A 19177-nucleotide genomic window follows, 5' to 3' on the forward strand; every position below is an offset into this window, starting at 1 on the left:
ATATTCTGTGTTATACATTAGGTCCTTGTTGGTTATCTATCTTATATATAGTAGTTTGTGTATGTTAATACCAAGCTCCTGGTTTATCCCTCCCCCCAATGTTTCCCTTTCGGTAACCATAAGTTTGTTTGGAAAGTTTGCTTTATTTCAGAGGCTGGCAACTGGGGGAGAGGGCAGGCTCATGTCCAAAGGCCAACTGCCCCCTGACAATCAGTAGGCAAGAGCTTTTCAAGGGGAGATCCAGGGGTGTATGGGCAGAGGGAGGTAGAAAAGACACAGCTCTGACAATCGTCTTGAAGTTAGTCATGTGGTGGTCTGATCAGTGTCATCTTGATTGTTTTAAGTTCAGTTCCAGGGTTGGTTTGAGTTCAGTCCCAGGTGCCTTCAGTTCCAGGGTCGGTTTTTTCCCATTTCTTTGAGGCCAGTTCTCGGAATTGTGGCAGCTTATGTCATGGCTACAGTCTGGTCATCGTGCAGTTAACTTGTTCCACCTGGTGGGAGTTTCAGTCTCTACAAAACAGCTCACAGGATATGGCTCGGAGTACTATCCGTAGCCCTTGAGGAGGAACTAAAAGTCCTTGACTTTATTTAATGACTAAGCTATTATTATTTGGTCTTGTTTGACTGCTTTTCCTTTGTTTCTGTATTTTCTCATTTCTCTGATTACATTTATTCTTTGACTAAAGTTTTTCTACAGACAAGGCAGAGGACCTGGGAGGGTGGGTTCTGTCCTGGGAAGGCCTCAAGAGTGTCCTGCTCCATTTCATATGGAGGCTGTAGATTTAACAGATGGAGATGTATGCTCAAAAGAGTTTGGAGATCATTGGTTTAAAAGGTAAACTTTAGGGGCTTCCCTGGTGGCACAGTGGTTGAGAGTCCACCTGCCGATGCAGGGGACACGGGTTCGTGCCCCAGTCCGGGAAGATCCCACATGCCGCGGAGCGGCTGTGCCCGTGAGCCATGGCCGCCGAGCCTGCGCGTCCGGAGCCTGTGCTCCGCAACGGGATAGGCCACAACAGTGAGAGGCCCGCGTACCGCAAAACAAACAAAAAAAAAGGTAAACTTTATTAGCTTTGCTTAAAGAACCTTAAGTGTCCTGGGACCATATTTCCCTTCTGCTGTCACCTCCAGCCACTGCGTGCACCCTCTTATTTCCCCACACCCTGGCCATGCCAGTGTGCTTGCCCAGTCTCTGAACATGCTGTTTGTGTGCCCCATGGGGCTGCCCCTCCTGCTTATGCTGCTCAAAGCACAACTGCCCTGCCTGTTCAAGGCCAAGTCTAAAATGTTGCGTCATCTTTGAAGCCTTTCTTAACTGCTTCTTGTCCCAGAAGTCATCATCCCAGGTAAAGTTAGCACCTGTGCTCTGTGATTCCATAGCATTTTGTTTGTTCCTCTAGGAAAGCACTTTCCATGTTCACTGGGTATGGTTAGTTGTGTGTGCATCTCAGTGAGGAGGCTGTGGGTGCCTTCAAGGCAGGAATTGCATCTTACTCAGCTTTGTACCCAGCACCTAGTACACATTGGAAGTCAGTAAATGGTAGTTGAGTTATTTTAAATTTTCATGAGCATCTTTTTTTTTGGTTTGTTTTTTGGGTTTTTTTTTGCGGTACATGGGCCTCTCACTGTTGTGGCCTCACCCATTGCGGAGCACAGGCTCCGGACGCGCAGGCTCATTGGCCATGGCTCACGGGCCCAGCCACTTCGCGGCATGTGGGATCTTCCCGGACCGGGACACGAACCCGTGTCCCCTGCATTGGCAGGCGGACTCTCAACCACGGCGCCACCAGGGAAGCCCCATGAGCATCTTATAGAGAGGAAGCTGGGAGGGAGGGGGTTAATGGTATGAGGAATAAAATTGGCTCAGTACAGAAACCCCATCCTGATGGGCATTTCCCTGCCCTGCTTCTCCCGCCTCCCCCAGCTCAGACTGGTTTAGTGAAAAGGATATTCTGGAAAAAGCGTGTCCTTCTTTCCATTTAGCTTTGAGGCAGCATGAAGGTTAAGGATTGCCCGTCTCAAGGTCACTTGATTCCCGCTGAACAGGGCTTTGGAGACTGTTCAGTTTATGGAGAATGCCGCTGTGCTTGTCAACTGTGTTCAATGTGGAGGGGCTGAGTCGAGACTGAAAATGGAAAGAAAGGCACTGAAGGCTGGAGGCATGATATTCAAAGGCTATAAACATCTTTCTTACAAATGAGGAGCTCCTCTAAAAGTCACGGGTCACAGTGGAAAATCCCAGATATAACTTATCTCCTTTCTATCCACATACACATACCTCTCACCTACCCGGTGCCTGGCACTGTGCTACGTACTGGGACAGGGTCATGAATCATTCAAGGTCCTTGCCCTTGAGGAGCTGTACCTAGTTCAGCAGAGACAGATCATATGCAAACAGCTGTAACAGTGTAGGGAGTCCTCTCCTAGCCTGTGCCTGAGGGAGCTGTGCAGAGGGAGTGATTAATTTAGCCTCAGGGTGTCAGGGAAGGCCCCGTGGAAGACAGCTGAACCTGGAAGACTGAGGAGGAATTCTGGGCAGAGAGAAGGCAGGGCATGGGATATGCATTTCAGGCAGAGGGAACTACATCGGCAAGGGTCTAGAGCAAGGGATGGCCAGCTTTTTCTGGAAAGGGCCTGTTAGTAAATATTTCAGGCTTTTCAGTCTGTAGGGTCTCCATTGCAACTACTCATCTCTGTTGTTGTAGCACGAAAGTAGCCAGGGGCAAATGTGTGAATGAAGGCGCACAGGCTGTGTTCCAATAAAACTTTATTTACAGAATTGGCAGCGACAGGACTATAGTTTGCCAACTCCTGGTCGAGAGGAGGATCTTCAGAGAGCCTCTCGTCTGCTGGTTCCCAGTCTTTTCAAGCATTAGGATTACTTTGCATCTGCTAGTCCCTGTTTCCGATGCTCTTAGCTATTACTCCACAGCTCTTCATCAGGTCTCGGTGAAGTCCACTTCTAACCACGCTATTCACAACACATCCATCCCCTGGACCCTCCATCCTTTTTCATCGCTTTCATTTTCATCATGGCACCTATACGAAAACTCTTATGTATGAATTGTTTGTTTACTTCTTGTCTTTCCTGCTGGAATGTAAGCTTCATGGCTTGTTCTCTGTTGTATTCAGTGCTGTGCTGGATCCTGGAGCCTGGGATGCTCATTTCTTCTGCTCCAGCTCTGCATCCACTGAGGTCAAATGATAGTTTTAAATCAGCCACGGTGGGAAGATTTACCCTGTGGAAATCAGTCCCATGGAAATCAGGTTTGGGGCATTTTTTTAAAAAGAGCTGTTTTATGAGCATATCACTGGTTCTCCCCTCTACCTAGAATACCCACCAGAAAGTCTGGTGCTCGGTAAATACTTGACTTTTTAATAAAACGTGCTACCAGTATCTGCTGATTGAGAAAATAGATCTCCACTTATAGATACAGAATCCTTTTGCCATTATTAGTGCTTCACAGGGATTTCCATGTCCCTTAGATGGGTAACTGCTGAGGGCACCATCACCTTCACTTGACCTATGGGAAGACTGAGGACTCACGACAGGACGTGGTAATCATTTTTTTTTTTTTTTTTGCCGGTACGCGGGCCTCTCACTGTGTGGCCTCTCCTGTTGCGGAGCACAGGCTCTGGACGCGCAGGCTCAGCGGCCATGGCTCACGGGCCCAGCCGCTCCGCGGCATGTGGGATCTTCCCGGACCGGGGCACGAACCCGTGTCCCCTGCATTGGCAGGTGGACTCTCAACCACTGCGCCACCAGGGAAGCCCAGGACGTGGTAATCTTTACCCCATAGAGCAGACAGATTCTGCTAGGCCATGATGTCACATCTCCGCCTTATTCGCTACAGTCCCCCGAGTGAATGTGGGGTCTCAGGTCTGTGTCTCTTTTACTAAACAACAAGTATTTTTAATGAATTCCCCCAGTTTAGTGTGATTGTCATTTCTGCAGAGTGTTCAAAAGTCCAGATAAGTTCTATCCTCTTTCACCTGTGTTACTGTATCCATTTCCCATTTGTCTGGGGCTTTGATTTATGGTATGTAAATGTGCCCTAGTCTATACCCTTTAGCTGTGATTATCATAAATATATCTGTTGATGAACAGTCTCCTACCCTGACAATCTAATTTTGAAATCTGCAGTGGTATGAAGCCCAGAAGCACTTGACAAGAATCACAGTTTAACAGCCTCTTCGATCTCCGTTCCTTTAAGTGGGCAACATTAAACCTTGATACCAATGGTCTGGTTTGTAAGCCCACAGAAACTGATTAAAAAGCCCCATCAAATTACTACACAATGCATGCTTAACTTTTACAAAGTACTCTCCATTTGCAGGATGCCTGCTAAACAGTCTTTTCAATTCCCTGTCCTAAGCACACACTAAGAAACAGAAACGTGAACTTGTATTTAACGGCCATCTGGCTTATCTCAAAGCTTTCCAGGACCTCAGGGCTAGAAAGAACCTTGCATTGCCATGCAGAATGCCTTTGCTTTCAGAGATATCTGTGTCCTTCATAGCTGTCCTGACCTGTAGTTTTTTCTGCTTCTCTCTGTTTGCTTCTGTCCAATGATGGAGAACTCACTCTTTCCTTAGGCAGCCTGTTTTCTTTTTGAATACAGTTTACAGAAAGTTCATTTTTACCTGCCTCCCTGTAACGTTCAGCCATCGGCCCTAGTTCTATCCCTGTGGAGCTACTAGAACAAATTGACCTCTTCTTGCTTCTGTCTCCTCTTCTGTCTTCTTACTTCTAATCTCAAGAAAGTGGGGACAGCTCTCACGTCCCCTGCATCCTCCTTTCTCCAGGCTGCATATCGACTGTCCATTCAGCCATTCTTCCTATGACAGTCCTTTGTACCACCCTCTTTATTTTGCTCCTCTTCCTCTGGACATGTTCCAGTTTTGCCGGTGTCTTTCTTAAAGTGACTGAACAGTGCTGGCGAACAGCTGGGACCATAGAATGTTACGCTAGACTGCCTCTTCACTTACTAGTCCTGTAAGCTATAGGGTAAGTGATGTAGCTTCTCTGAATCTCGATAATCTCACCTGACAAATGAGAAAAAGTACCTTACACATTAAGTTGTTGTGAATACCAGATACGACTGTAGTGGAATCATTGGGGGAGTGCCTGGTACAAAGTAGATGGGTTCATAATACAGCCATTGTTATTATAATAAATACTATTAATTCTCTGGATATAGCTCATAATAAAGATTGGATCATATATATATATATATATATATATATTTTTTTTTTTTTTTTTTGCGGTACATGGGCCTCTCACTGCTGTGGCCTCTCCTGTTGCAGAGCACAGGCTCCGGACGCGCAGGCTCAGCGGCCATGGCTCACGGGCCCAGCTGCTCCGCGGCATGTGGGATCTTCCCGGACCGGGGCATGAACCCGTGTCCCCTGCATTGGCAGGCAGACTCTCAACCACTGTGCCACCAGGGAAGCCCTATATTTTTCATTTTAGATTGGAGTTTACATGGGGGCATTTTCTGTAAGTTTAGGTGCAAATGTTGAATAGGCTGGCCCTAGATAAACACAGTGCAATTGTAGTATCTCATATATATATGCATGTGTATAAAATGTGTCGATATTAAATACATATTTCTTGCACGGTTTCCTAGGACTCCTTTCCTTTGTCACTCCCACACTTCAGTAACTGATGCACAGCTAGGTGCTCCTGCCTCTCCTTGTCATCTCTTCTCTAGCTTCTTGCCCCCCAGTCCTGCAGCTTGCACAAGATATATACAGATTATGTCTTGGCTGCTCTTTGGGAAGGAAAGGACTGTTTATTCAGTATATCAGAGACGAGTCTTTTCCTAACTCATCCGTGTGTTGGCTGGATGACCTTGGACAAGACATTTTCCCTCTGAGGCTCAGTTTTTCTTTTTTATCTTTGAACTTGATGAAGGAAGGTATTTTGATGCAGGAAGGTATTGGATTCTGAGTTCCTTTCCAATTCTAAAACTCACTGTGTTTTCTACAATCTAGTATTCATTTTGAGATGTGTGATTAGGCTTCCTTGGCTCTGTCTGTGTTCTGGTTTCCAGCGTGTACCTAGGTAAGCACTACACTTTAAGGCAGTACACTTTAAGGCAGCAGGAATGTCTAGGTAATTCCTTCAGGTCTCAGCTTTTCTGAGTGGCTTTGAAGTCAAACCTTCTGCGGAAATTGCCACGTCATCCTGAAGGGAAGCAGTGCTGAACGTGAGTTCCTATGCTTTACCTTCTCTCTCACCAACCTCTTTGAAGGTAAAATTTCTTACTTGCTTTTGTGGCTCTAATTATTATTTTTAATCAACTTTTTATTTGAAAATGGTTTTACATTTACAGAAAAATGAAGCCTACACCCAGTTTCCCATATGAACATCTTACATTCGTTTGGTATGTTTGTGACAATTAGTGAATCAGTATTGATACCTTATGAATAATTAAAGTCCATACTTTATTCAGATGTCCTCAGCTTTTTACCTCATGTCCTTTTTCAGTTCCAGGGGCCCATCTAAGGTACCTTACATTTAGTTGTCTTATCTCCTTAGGCTCCTCTTGGCTATGACATTTTCTCAGAATTTTTTTTGAATTTTTGACAGTTTCGAGGGGTACTAGTCAGTTGTTTTGTAGAATGTTCTACAGTTGAGATTTGTTTGATGTTTTTCTCATGATTAGACTGGGGTTATGGGTTTTGCGGAGGAAGATCACAGAGGTAAAGTGTCATTCTCATTACAGCATATCAAAGATATCAAGGCTATCAGCATGATTTATGACTGTGGACCTTAACCTTGACCCCCGGCTCAGGTAGCATTTTTTTTATCATGTTTCTGCACTGTGAAGTTACTCTCCACCCCTGTACCCCCTTTTCATATTCTCTTAGGAAGGGAGTCACTATGTACAACCACTGCTAGTTCTTATTCACCTAACTGTCCAAGGTGGGTATTTCTGATGGCTGTTGTCTTTTCTTCCACCAGAATTCTCCTATTTTGTTGACATCTCCTAGGGCTTTATCATCTAAATCCAGCCAGCGTTAAGGAAGAGAAAATGTTGGAGGATAATGTTTGCTTTTAAAAGCCTTGGCCTGAAAATGGCACACATCACTTCCACTTAACATTCCATATGACACTCATTCATCTGCCAAACCTAACTGCAAGGGAGGCTAGGACATATGGTCTAGCTGGGTGCCCAGGAAAAAGAGGAAATGGATTTTAGAGAAAATCTAGCAGTATTTGCTCTACTACTTTAGAGTACAAAAGGGAACAAACTAAACCAATGTCTTACCATCATCAAATAATATAGCCATTGCCTCATAAAAAAATGAAAAAATAATGGAAAAATATAATCTTCGAATCAAGGAGAGTCATATAAATTGAAAATAAAATTAGCTTAATAAAAAACTTACTCTGTTGGCCATATTTTTCTTACTTCACTGTTTACCTGTGAACATTTGTTGAGAACAGGCTCTTACCTGCGTGTCAGCATTTGCAAAACTCTGCTGTAAATTATGCCTATACCAGATTCTGCATCATTCCCAAAGTCTGCCATGCTGTTTTCACCTTCATCCATTGTTTTTCTGGGATGGCCTTCCTCTGGTTTCTTTGCCTATGAAAATGCTATTCACTCCTCAAGTGACAGGTGAGGTGCCTTCATCTAACTTCGAGACAGAATTAGTCCCTTGCTCCTTGTGACATCACGTCACTTTGCTTCCATTCATCATTTAACAGCGATCTCCCACTATGTATACGTATGTTTCATGCATTAGACTGGGTGCTCCCTGAGGACAGCACAGGTTTTATTAATCTGTTAGATGCCTAAGCATGGTCTGAAAAATAAAAAGCATGTTTTGTTGGATGCACTCAGGATGCTAGATATCCCAGAAAGTGGTCTCATTTTTTTTAAACCCCTTTCTTTAAAATACAACAAAACATTTTTTTTCCCCCCAATTATAAAAGTGATCCTCCCTTATGATAGACAAGCCTTCCTGGTGGAGGTGATCTTGAGCTGAGCCTGGAAAGGGTGATAGGATTTGATAATAATAAAGGTATAGGCCTGTCAGGCAGGCTATACTGCTTTCCATGACACATCCTAGGTTCAGGGCGTTTGTTTAATAGATGGTCAGGGCTCCTTTGAAACAGCTATAGTGTAAAACATTCACTTTCATAGATCATCACATAATTAAAACTCAGACTCTGAGCTTGTTCTGCACTGCTCTTGGGTGGTGGGGCTTGGTGAACAGCCGTATGCTCATTATCTTGAACAGGAGTTACCAACCTGAATTCCCAGGGTCCCAACAGGGGGATAGCTTCACCGTAGCAAAAGGAGTGTTTAATTACAGCTACAGAAAGTGGAGCATGAAAAAAAAACCAAACAATCCTTTTCAGGCTTTAATGATTCAGCTGCCATGCATCTCATTACCTATCAAAACATGACTTCTTAAAGTGACCTTATCAAGTTTATTAGAGATAAAGTATGAATTATATGACAGTTGTTCCTTTCCTTCCTTCTATCCTTTTCTATCCTCTACTCTTAATCTTTTGGTTACTTTAGTGACTTTACAAGCTCAGTATTTTACTAAAACATGAATCAGCAAAGTCTATTTGTAAAATACTTCCTTTGGTTTACTTACACTGTTTCCTCAATTTTCAGGGTTGAAAAATTAGACCTTAATTAGGATTTATATTTTTATGGTTTTTTTATTTCATATCATCACATTTATTTATTCATCTGAAATTCTAAATTATTATAGTTAGCGTAGAAATTATTTTTTCCCATTACACAGATAGGAAAACAGCCTCAGATACTAAGGGACTTGCTCAGGACCCCACAGCAACTGTGGTTCAAAGCTGGGTCTCCTGATTGCACATCTAGAGCTGAACGTACCACATTAGCATCTGCCTGTCAACCACTTAGCCTTGTGGCAGAGGCTCACACATTCTTTTATTTCTCCTAATTATAAAAGTGACCCACACTTATGATAGCCAAGTCTTCCTGAGAAGGTGATCTGGAACTAAGCCTGGGAAGGTTGGTAGGGCTTAATAGATGGTAGGGGTACAGGATATTTTTTTGCAGTGTGGTTAACTAGCTACATGCTTCTCTGACATGTCCCTTGGGGGTCAGGGGCATGGAGACAACACATTGAGAATGAATCCATGCCTTGATTTCTGGCACTACTTAGAGGAGAAGATTCTCAAATCAAAGAGACTTTAAGTCAAAGGTGCTCAAATTATAAATACACTGAATTTATTTAACCACAGTAATAATACATAGTTATCAATCAGAATGCCTAATTTCCAGTTTAGTTCTTTTTTTAATACCCTACTTCCTCATCACCAGTTTTCTTGGCAACTTTTCTTCTTCTTAGGACTGCTTTGAAGAAGACATGTTTATATAGGCATTGCCTCAAACTCCCAAGTATGTGTGATCTAGTCATATGTGCAAAAGACATATGTCATAGGGAGCAGATCCATTCCCAAAGAGTTTATTGCATTGAATCCTTATCTAGAACTCCTATCTAGACTCAAACATCAATAAATGTGTTTAGTTTAACACACAGTACTTAGCATATTGCCTGCCCAATAAAAGAGGTTCTGAGTAAATATTGATTTAATAAATTGGTGAAGGAATGACACTGTCAGTTGAAATTCATTAATTGTCCTTTTGAGGATAACACATAACTACTTACCAATCATATGATTTCTATCCTTGCCTCAATTTTTATCACCAGAAGCAGCATTTTTCTTTTTCTACTAATTTTTATGAAATAGGGCTATAAATGTTCTAGAGTAGTCTAATTTTTGCCCAAAACTGAAGTAGAGACAAAGATGGTGGTGATGTACCGGTCAGAATGGCCATCATCAAAAAATCTACAAACAATAAATGCTGGAGAGGGTGTGGAGAAAAGGGAACCCTCTTGAACTGTTGGTGGGAATGTAAATTGATATAGTCACTATGGAGAACAGTATGGAGGTTCCTTCAAAAACTAAAAATAGAACTACCATATGACCCAGCAATCCCACTACTGGGCATATACCCTGAGAAAACTATAATTCAAAAAGAGTCATGTAACACAATGTTCACTGCAGCACTATTTACAATAGCCAGGACATGGAAGCAACCTAAGTGTCCATCAACAGATGAATGGATAAAGAAGATGTGGCACATATATACAATGGGATATTACTCAGCCATAAAAAGAAACAAAATTGAGTTATTTGGAGTGAGGTGGATGGACCTAGAGTCTGTCATACATAGTGAAGTAAGTCAGAAAGAGAAAAATGAATACCGTATGCTAACATATATATATGGAATCTAAAAAAAAAAAAAAAAAGGTTCTGAAGAACCTAGGGGCAGGACAGAAATAAAGACGCAGACGTAGAGAATGGACTTGAGGACACTGGGAGGGGGAAGGGTAAGCTGGGACGAAGTGAGAGAGTAGCATTGACATATATACACTACCAAATGTAAAACCGATAGCTAGTGGGAAGCAGCCACATAGCACAGGGAGATCAGCTCGGTGCTTTGTGACCACCTAGAGGGATGGGATAGGGAGGGTGGGAGGGAGACGCAAGAGGGAGGAGATATGGGGATATATGTATATGTATGGCTGATTCACTTTGTTATAAAGCAGAAAGTAACACACCATTGTAAAGCAATTATACTCCAATAAAGATGTTAAAAAAAAAAAAGAATGGTGGTAATTCTGTAGAAAATAGATTGTTGCTGGCAGCTAGTACCACAGTGAGAAAGCTTTAAATATTTATGTTAGCTGCTATACAAAAATTCAAATGTGGTATACAAAGATCAGTTTGATGGTATTAGTGTGTAGGGTGTTTCTAAAAGCTGAAGACCACTTCTGGTTTGAAATACAGAAATATGCATGGCTTGATCTTTTTGCGTGTGCTGGAAAAATGACTTTTGTAGTATGGGGGCTCACTCGGATGAAGTATTTACTGAAGGTGAAATCTGTTTCTACATACTTTCCAGTGACGTCTCATGGCCATGGGGGTTTGGCTTTTTCCTGTGGTTCTCAACCAAGCCTGAATTTGATCAGAATTTCAAAACCCAGGAAACATAGATAGAGAGTTGTCATTCAGCAGAAATAGAAGTCTTCCCGGAATTGACTATGACTGCTGAAAGCTTAGCAATTACATTGGCTGTTTGGTCTGAACAGTGATTCTGGAATGGGACCACAAACTTAGTGGCATCTTGCAGGCAGACACTAGATGCAGGAGGGAGAGACATAATTCAGTTTTTAGCACACCTCTGTATTTTCTAATCATAATTAGCTGTTACTCATTTACATTTGGTTTACTGTTGCAGAGATTTATTGATCTGCCTCTAGAAAGAAAAAAAAGTACAGATGTTACTAAAATGCCTTCTTTTCAAATAGTTATTTCAATATTTAAACCATTGACATTTATGCATTTACTTCAGGAATGTTTTTGACAATTTGTAAGTGTGTATTAAAAAAAATTTCAATAATCATTTCATTTTGTTCTGCAGAACCCCAGCTGAAAGGAATTGTGACAAGGTTATTCAGCCAGCAGGGATATTTCCTGCAGATGCACCCAGATGGTACCATTGATGGGACCAAGGACGAAAACAGTGACTACAGTAAGGCATATTAGCTTCTTGCAATCTAATTACAATCAAATGTATGGCCCAGTGTATCTTAGACTTAAAGCATGGCCAGGCTACCTTTGGAACTATTGAACTACTAGTAAGCTGGTGTCCTTTCCTTTATCCTTCTTGCTATGATTCCCTATAGCCAGGAGACCGTAAGGGACAGAGATTATGTACTCAATAAGAAGGTAGGAGGCTTGAAGGAGTTCTGACTGGTCAGTGGACAAGAATTTCCTCTCATCCCACTGTTTGTAGTCAGGATGATGTTAAGTATTCATAGAAGCAAGGCAGACCTTCCAGCACAAAATGGTATTTTAATCCTGGAACCAAACAGTAAACATGTTATAGTAATTGTTAGAACATCATTTCTGGAAGACCAAAGTTACTTCTCAAGGTAAACATTGAATATATACATATGTATATTACATGTTATTTTATTTTGATTGAAGACAAAATTATTGATTTAAAAAGGAAAATATATTAAAATATTATGATAACAGATAATGAAGACTGGTAGAACTGCAATTTTGTTTATAGTTTTTTGAGATAAAATGCAAACATTAAAAGATTATTGATAATATCCCTGGAAATAATGTTTAAGTAATTTAACTATATAGGTGACAAGTTTGATAACTAAACAAGTCATCAAGGTCTGAGAGAGTATGAAGAATTTTGATTGCAAGCCTCAGAGCCAAGAATGATCACTTTCATCATATCTTTCAGTTTCTGAATAATCGTGTACAGATACCTGGGGGGAAATTCGTGTTATTCTAAAATTATACAGGGCATCATATTGTTTCCCAAAGTTTGTCTGTATTCCCTGCTAGATCTTTAGTACTAGTCACATAGTAAATGCTCATTAAATCTATATCCAATTGAGTTGTCTTCTGATGGAGGTGATTTTGTGGTTAGACTGACATTCTACCCAATTGCATAAAATAATCTAAGAAGTCTGATATTTTACGGTGAACTATCTTTTAAATTAAAAATAAAGATCTCAGGAAAGATCTACAATCCCTAGAGTGTGAAAATGCTCTTGTCCACCCCTTCTAAATTATTCTTTGTTCACTTAATGTTACACATTACAAAATACGAATTACAATAAAGATCTTATTATAAAGAATTTCATCCCATTTTCTGCCAAGTAGGTGATTAGCTTATTGTGGTTTGCATTGTTGGTTTATGTTTGTGGGAATGCATTCTTTGAATGATTTAAGGTTTAACTGAGTACAGAAGAATGAGGATGCTTTCCTCTCCATGTAGAATTTTCATTATTGCATGTGAACTTGAATTCAGATTTAGTGAAGCTACAAGTATAGGTGGAAAGAATCAAGGATGTGGCTTAGCTGTGTCACCCGTACTATCTCTGGGGTATCCCTTGTTCTGGTTTCTTTTTCTATAAATTGATGTGGCTGGAGATGATAATATTAATATCCTTTGTCAGACAGAACCATCCACCCAACTTAAAAAAAAGACTGAAAAATTATAAGTTGGTGAACATAGATTCAGTCCTCAAGTGAGCCAAATAGCCGTAGCCACAGGATACAGCTGTTACCTAGACAGCTGTTCTATGGATCTGTGACGTTTATCACGGGGCAGTGGCAGAGAGGTGAGGGTGAAAGCGTGGGGTCAACCAACAAAATACCTTCCTTCAGTGTTTTTAGAAAAATAATTGAAAGTGCTTTCTCTGCAGATGCTGGGTCAATGGCTAATACAGATCTACAAGCACATATAAATATACACACATATGCATAATATATATACGTATATATAGAGGCGTTACGCATAACACACATACGGAGGGTGCTACATTTTGTCAGAAACTTTTAGAAACTGTCTGAATTCACAACTTTAAAATATCTTATTTTTTATTAAGACAAACTACTGCATACATTTATTGATATGTTGGTATTAAAAGGAGTTTAAATATACAAAATAATAAGACTTAGATAAATTCATCTGGAAACCCAACCCCTGGCTTAAAATTTAGTTAAAAACATCAATACATTTGAAACCCTTGTGTGCCTCTTTCTGGTGGAGTCCTGCTTTTCCCTTCAGTACCAGACATAACAACTATCTTGAATTTGAAATTTTTTATTTCTGTGCAGTTTTATAAATACATTTTTTCATATATACATATATATGCATATACTTACATCCGTCATAACATCATTTTGCATGTTTTTAAACTTTTTATAAGAGGAACATTACTATATATAACTTTTATGTATTTTTCTTCCCCAGTATTTTGGTTGTGAGATGCATAAATGGTGATATATTTGCTTTATATTATTCATTTTCATTTTTGTAAAGTATCCCATTGCATGAACATACCCAAATATATTTATCCATTCTCTTTTGGGTGGATAATTATCATTTCTATTTTAAGGCAATTACAAATAGCGCTGCTAAAGTATTTCTTGTACGTGTTGAAGAGGCCTTCGCTGACCATCCTTAATAAAACTAAACATTTCACCTTGACCTATTCTGATACCCTAGTATTTTTTTTCTAGTCATAGCTCCTATGATGACCTGATATGCATATTGTTGCAGTTTATTTGTTTATTTTTGATCTTCCTAGCAGGAGAATGTTTCATGAGTGAAGAGATTTTGTTTTGATCTTTGATGTATCTTTATTATTTTTTTTCACATCTTTGTTGGAGTATAAATGCTTTACAATGTTGTGTTAGTTTCTGCTGTACAACAAAGTGAATCAGCTATATGTATACATATATCCCCATATCTCCTCCCTCTTGTGTCTCCCTCCCACCCTCCCTATCCCACCCCTCTAGGTCATCACAGAGCCTCAAGCTGATCTCCCTGTGCTATGCAGCAGCTTCCCACTAGCCATCCATTATACATTTGTATCTTTAGAACCTAGAATGATCATTAGTACATAGTAAGCACTCAACAAAAATCAAAACGAATGAATGAATGTGTCCTTGTGCATGTGTAAAAGTTTCTCTAGATCATTGGCTAAATATTCTATCCACCTAAATATTTTTAACATTTCCTGTTGAAATAATGTTAGACTTCAGAAAAATTACAAAATAATACAGGAAATTTCTGTGTACTCTTCACCCAGCTTCCCCTAATGGGTACCACTTTTATGTAACAACAGTCCAATTATCAAAGCCAGGAAATTAACCTTGGTACAATACTATAAATTGAACTATAGACTTTATTCAGGTTTTGCCAGTTTTTTGACTAATGTACTTTCTTCTGATCCCCCCACACATATTTTAATTAAAAATATCCCATGAAAACAAATAATTTTTATTTTTACATTTTCTGAGTGTGGATTGAGATAAAAATATCAGAGAAGGATTTAAATTCTACTCATGTTTTTTAATAGAAAATTATAAACCTCTAAGTTGTTAAAATGCCTTTTCTTTCTCTACTTTGTGTGGGCAGGAGTAAAAGCATTTGATTGTTTGGAAAAAAAATCTTGTTACTATGAGCATCTGTCAGAAGTGTGCTGTTTGGTTCAGTAGACATCATTAGGTCCAGCCAACCTTACCATAGTATCTTGGATTGAATTGATAGGACACCTGTTCTTTTGTTCATGAAGAAAAGACTAATTACATGTAATTGAGTACAAAACCAAATGGGTTTGTCAGCAGCAACAGATACAAATCTCTGCAAGTGTAATGATACCAAAGATGCAAAACAGTGTTGGAACACTGACACAAAAAAGACAACAGCAGTTTGGAGAGTATTAATAGGAACATTTTACATAAAATTAGAAAGGTAATTATTCTGCTCCACCAGTTTCCATAGGAGAAGACACATTTGAAGAGGTCAAACATGCTGGGGTGAAAACAATTAAGATATGCAAATGCATTGTTGCCTTTTTCTCTGAACAAAAATATTAACAGCCATTTCACTGTGGCATGAGCTGCCTGACAAATGAATACAATGGTGAAACTGAAGATATTCAAGCAGGTGCTGCACTGGTACTTGTAGAGCGTTTATGAAAAAACCCCTTCAGTGTGGGAGGGGAAGAACATGGTGGTGGTTGAGATAGTTTCAGAACTCAGTGACTTTTAAGGTCTCCTTCAGTCTTGAGATTCATTTAAAAATTATTTTGAATAGATAAGTATATGGTACAGAATTGTAAAGGCACAAAAAAGGATATACAGTTGAAAAAGAACAAAACAGTTCTTGACAGCCAAGAGCTGGCTTGGCACTACCAGCAGGACAAATGTGAACAGTTTCACAGGACACCAAATCAGGCAAGGCCACCGTGACCATGATGGATCAGGACAAAAACAAGACCACTCTGTAATCATATCTGAATGCAGACAAAAACAAGAAAGTTGTCCAAACTACAAAATGATCAAATATTGCTGTACCCTGCTTCATCACCAGGAACAGGATGTTGCTCTGTTCTTCTTGCCTTCTAGATAAGAATTATTAAGATAGCCAAGTATAGAATTACACCTGCATCCAAAGAGCATTCAACTTGGAATAAATCTGCTTTCTTTGAGCCCCCTTAAAAATCACTTAACATGAGACTAAATCCTGGAAGTCCTTTCTTACACCTTACTAAGACACCCCAGTTCTGCCATGGTGTATATTTTTCCTCCTCGCTGAGAGTCAGTGAACCCAACTTTGTTCAACCACAGATGTGTGGATGTGTTTCTTTGACTAGAAGACGTTAACATAGTCAAAAGCAATTTTCTGTCCCTCCCCTCTCTGCCACCTGGCCACATTTCTTCGTATTCTTCCAGATGCAGTCTGTGCATTAACAACATACACAATATTATATATCTGTATATGTCTCTCCCTCTCTCTCTCTCTCTCTCTCTCTATCTTTCTAATCTTGTTCAGTACTTTTTCTTAACTTAAAATGTTGTATTTACAAGACTTTTCCATGTTAGGACATATTTAAATGGGATATTTTATTTAACCTAGTTTCCTCTTGAAGGACATTTCAGTTCTTTCTAATATTTTGCTGATACACACTATTCTATAAACAATATCCTTGTACAGAAGTCATTCTGCGTGTGTGCAACTATATTTAGAGGATGGATACTTAGAAGAGGAATTGTTGGGTCAAGGTTTTATGCTTTTATATTTTTGAAAGAGAGCTATTTCCTCTCCACCATACAAATTTACACTTAGAGTGACTAGTCGTTTCCTTATCTTCTAGTCAACACAATGTGTTATCAGACTTTTGGTTCTTTGCTACCTAAAAACATAAACTTTAAGTTTTCTTATTATGAGTTAGGTTGAGCACTTGTTCATATAGTTTATGAGCCACCTGCACTTCTTTTCCTATAAAATGTCTGTTTATATTTGTTTCTATTAAGTGTCTGTTTTATCATTTGCAAGAAATCTGTTTATATTTTAAAAATCAGCTCACTGTTATGTGAGTTTCAAATATCTTTACTCATTTTGTTGTTTGCCTCTGAATTTTTTTGCAATGCCTTATTTTATTTTAAATACACTTTTATGCCCTCAGCTTTTCTTTCCTATTTAGAAGTGTACTCATTCCAAGATTATAAAAAAAACCTCCCACGTTTTAGTAAGGAATTGTTTCATTTTTATACTTCATATTTAATTAATCTAGAATTTTATTTCTTGACTTTTGACTGTAGACCTCTAATATTTTGTGTTCCTAACTACCAGTTTTAAGTACAAATACAGTTTCTTCAGATTTTATGAATGTATTAAATTCTCCATGAGTTCAGCATTAAAAATATATATTTCAACAAGGCCTATATCTGAGTTTCAGAAATCCAATTGGAAATTTAAAAATTGAGTCATCCAGCTATGTTTTCTATACAATACCAGACATATGATGTTTTGATACCACCAATCACAAGTATATAGACACAGCCAAAGCCAACAGAAGCTCTGTATTGCTAAACGATGAACAAAAACATGATCCAAATGGTTAGTTGGAGAAAATCATTAAGGACATAAGGGATGCTGCAAAGAATTATAAAGATGCTCTGTCTTCCTAACAAGGTGTTAGGTGAAAGAGATGACATGGAGTTCATCTCTTTCACCTACTCAGATGTACACATTATAGTAGTCATGGGTGAGCGAGGGCTACGCCATATCCAATTATAGGGATATTATTTTCTTCTAGTGTCTTCTATACTTTAAGAATATATCACAATTTGTATGCGTGAAGTCATACCTACAAGTTGGATGAAAAGAAAAAGAAATGCGTGCGTTATCCTGCTGATTTTCTTTAAGCAGGCTTATTTATATAATCTTGAGCAATACTTTGGTACGTGTAATATTGTTACCCTTACAGTGGCATGCCTTTTCAAAACAAAATTAATATTCAGCCTTAGCTTATGAATGCAGTTACCTCACTTGATTTTTTAAAAATAAAGAAAAAATATTGCCTTTTGACTTTCATAGCTAGAAGAAAAGTAATGGACACTTGTTAGAAATTTGTTTTTGTTGATTGTGTTTCAATTTTAAAGACTGTTCCTTCAAATAATATTTATGGAAAGCTTGAACAAGAACCAATTATTTCCTTGAATAGTTTGCCGATTCACATATGTTCATAAGGAAATAACTCCTCAGACTTTTTTTAACCTTGGCTTTGTACCTTTTTATGTCTTATATTTCCTTTCGACCCTAAGACTTCTGCCCTCATGTGCGCCTCTGTTTAGTAAAGTAAAACATGAGCCATTTGAAATTATCCTTTTTCCTAGTTGCGCTTTGACTATTTATGGGCATATTGATAGGAAGTATACATATACATAGTGGTTAAGAATCTGATGGGAGCCACTTTACCAAGTGTATTCCTAGAACTAAGGACTGAGATTATCTTTAGTCTATTCCTGGCTCTGTGAGGTGACCAGTGCTTTGGTCTTGGGCAAGTCACATAAATTTTGTCAGATTTATACAATCTCTGGTTTTACAAAATGAGAGGAACAGAGAATCTCTAAGCTTTTTATAGCCTTTCCTTTCATTCTCATATAGAAGTAAATGTATGCTCAGAAAAACTGATCGACAGATTCCGTTTCCACAAATACCATTTGTTCTGAAAGGTATGTTACTGACAGGCAATCTTCAGTTGCAAATCCCTGTGTGATATTCTCAAGGTGTGTATAAAGATCTGGAGAGTCATACATACATATAAGTGATAGAGCCAGAATTGAATGCAGGCTATCTGGCTTGAGGTTCTTTGCCTTGGAGTTAGTTATTTAATCTCTTCACATCTTACTTCCCTCATTTGTTAAGTAGGGATAATAATAGTACTTAGATCACCAGGTTGTTGTGTAGATTAAATGGGTGATTCATGAAAAATGCTTAAAATAATGCCGAAAACCTGGTTAAATGTTGTTGGTTGTTGTTGTTGTTATTCTCATCAGTCGGGGTAAGAGTCCTTGTTTGCAAGGAGCTTATAGACAGTGACCATTTTAACAGAAGTAGAATTCTTACTGGTGGTAGCTGTTGTTATGTGAAAGGATTTAAAAGTGCTTAAGCTAGAGGGTCTGGAGCAGTACTCTAAGTTAGTGGTTCCTAAAGTGTGCAGTCCCTGGACCACCAGCATCAGCATCATCTGAAAACCCGTTAGAAGAACACAT

General features: G+C 39.3%; 1 protein-coding gene across 2 annotated transcripts in view; it reads left to right on the top strand.

Moving 5' to 3' along the window:
• The window catches only part of FGF12 (fibroblast growth factor 12), a 563726-nt gene that overhangs the window by 352747 nt on the left and 191802 nt on the right, over positions 1-19177 (top strand). For both annotated transcript variants that reach the window (XM_027108756.1, XM_027108766.1), the window contains one exon: positions 11499-11609. In XM_027108756.1, the coding sequence (XP_026964557.1) occupies positions 11499-11609 (111 nt within the window). The remainder of the gene's footprint in view (positions 1-11498; positions 11610-19177) is intronic.

This window comes from Aethalodelphis obliquidens, unplaced genomic scaffold, assembly GCF_003676395.1.
Source record: "Aethalodelphis obliquidens isolate GAN/ISIS:26980383/991018 unplaced genomic scaffold, ASM367639v1 scaffold1, whole genome shotgun sequence".
Classification (NCBI taxonomy): Eukaryota; Metazoa; Chordata; class Mammalia; order Artiodactyla; family Delphinidae; genus Aethalodelphis; species Aethalodelphis obliquidens.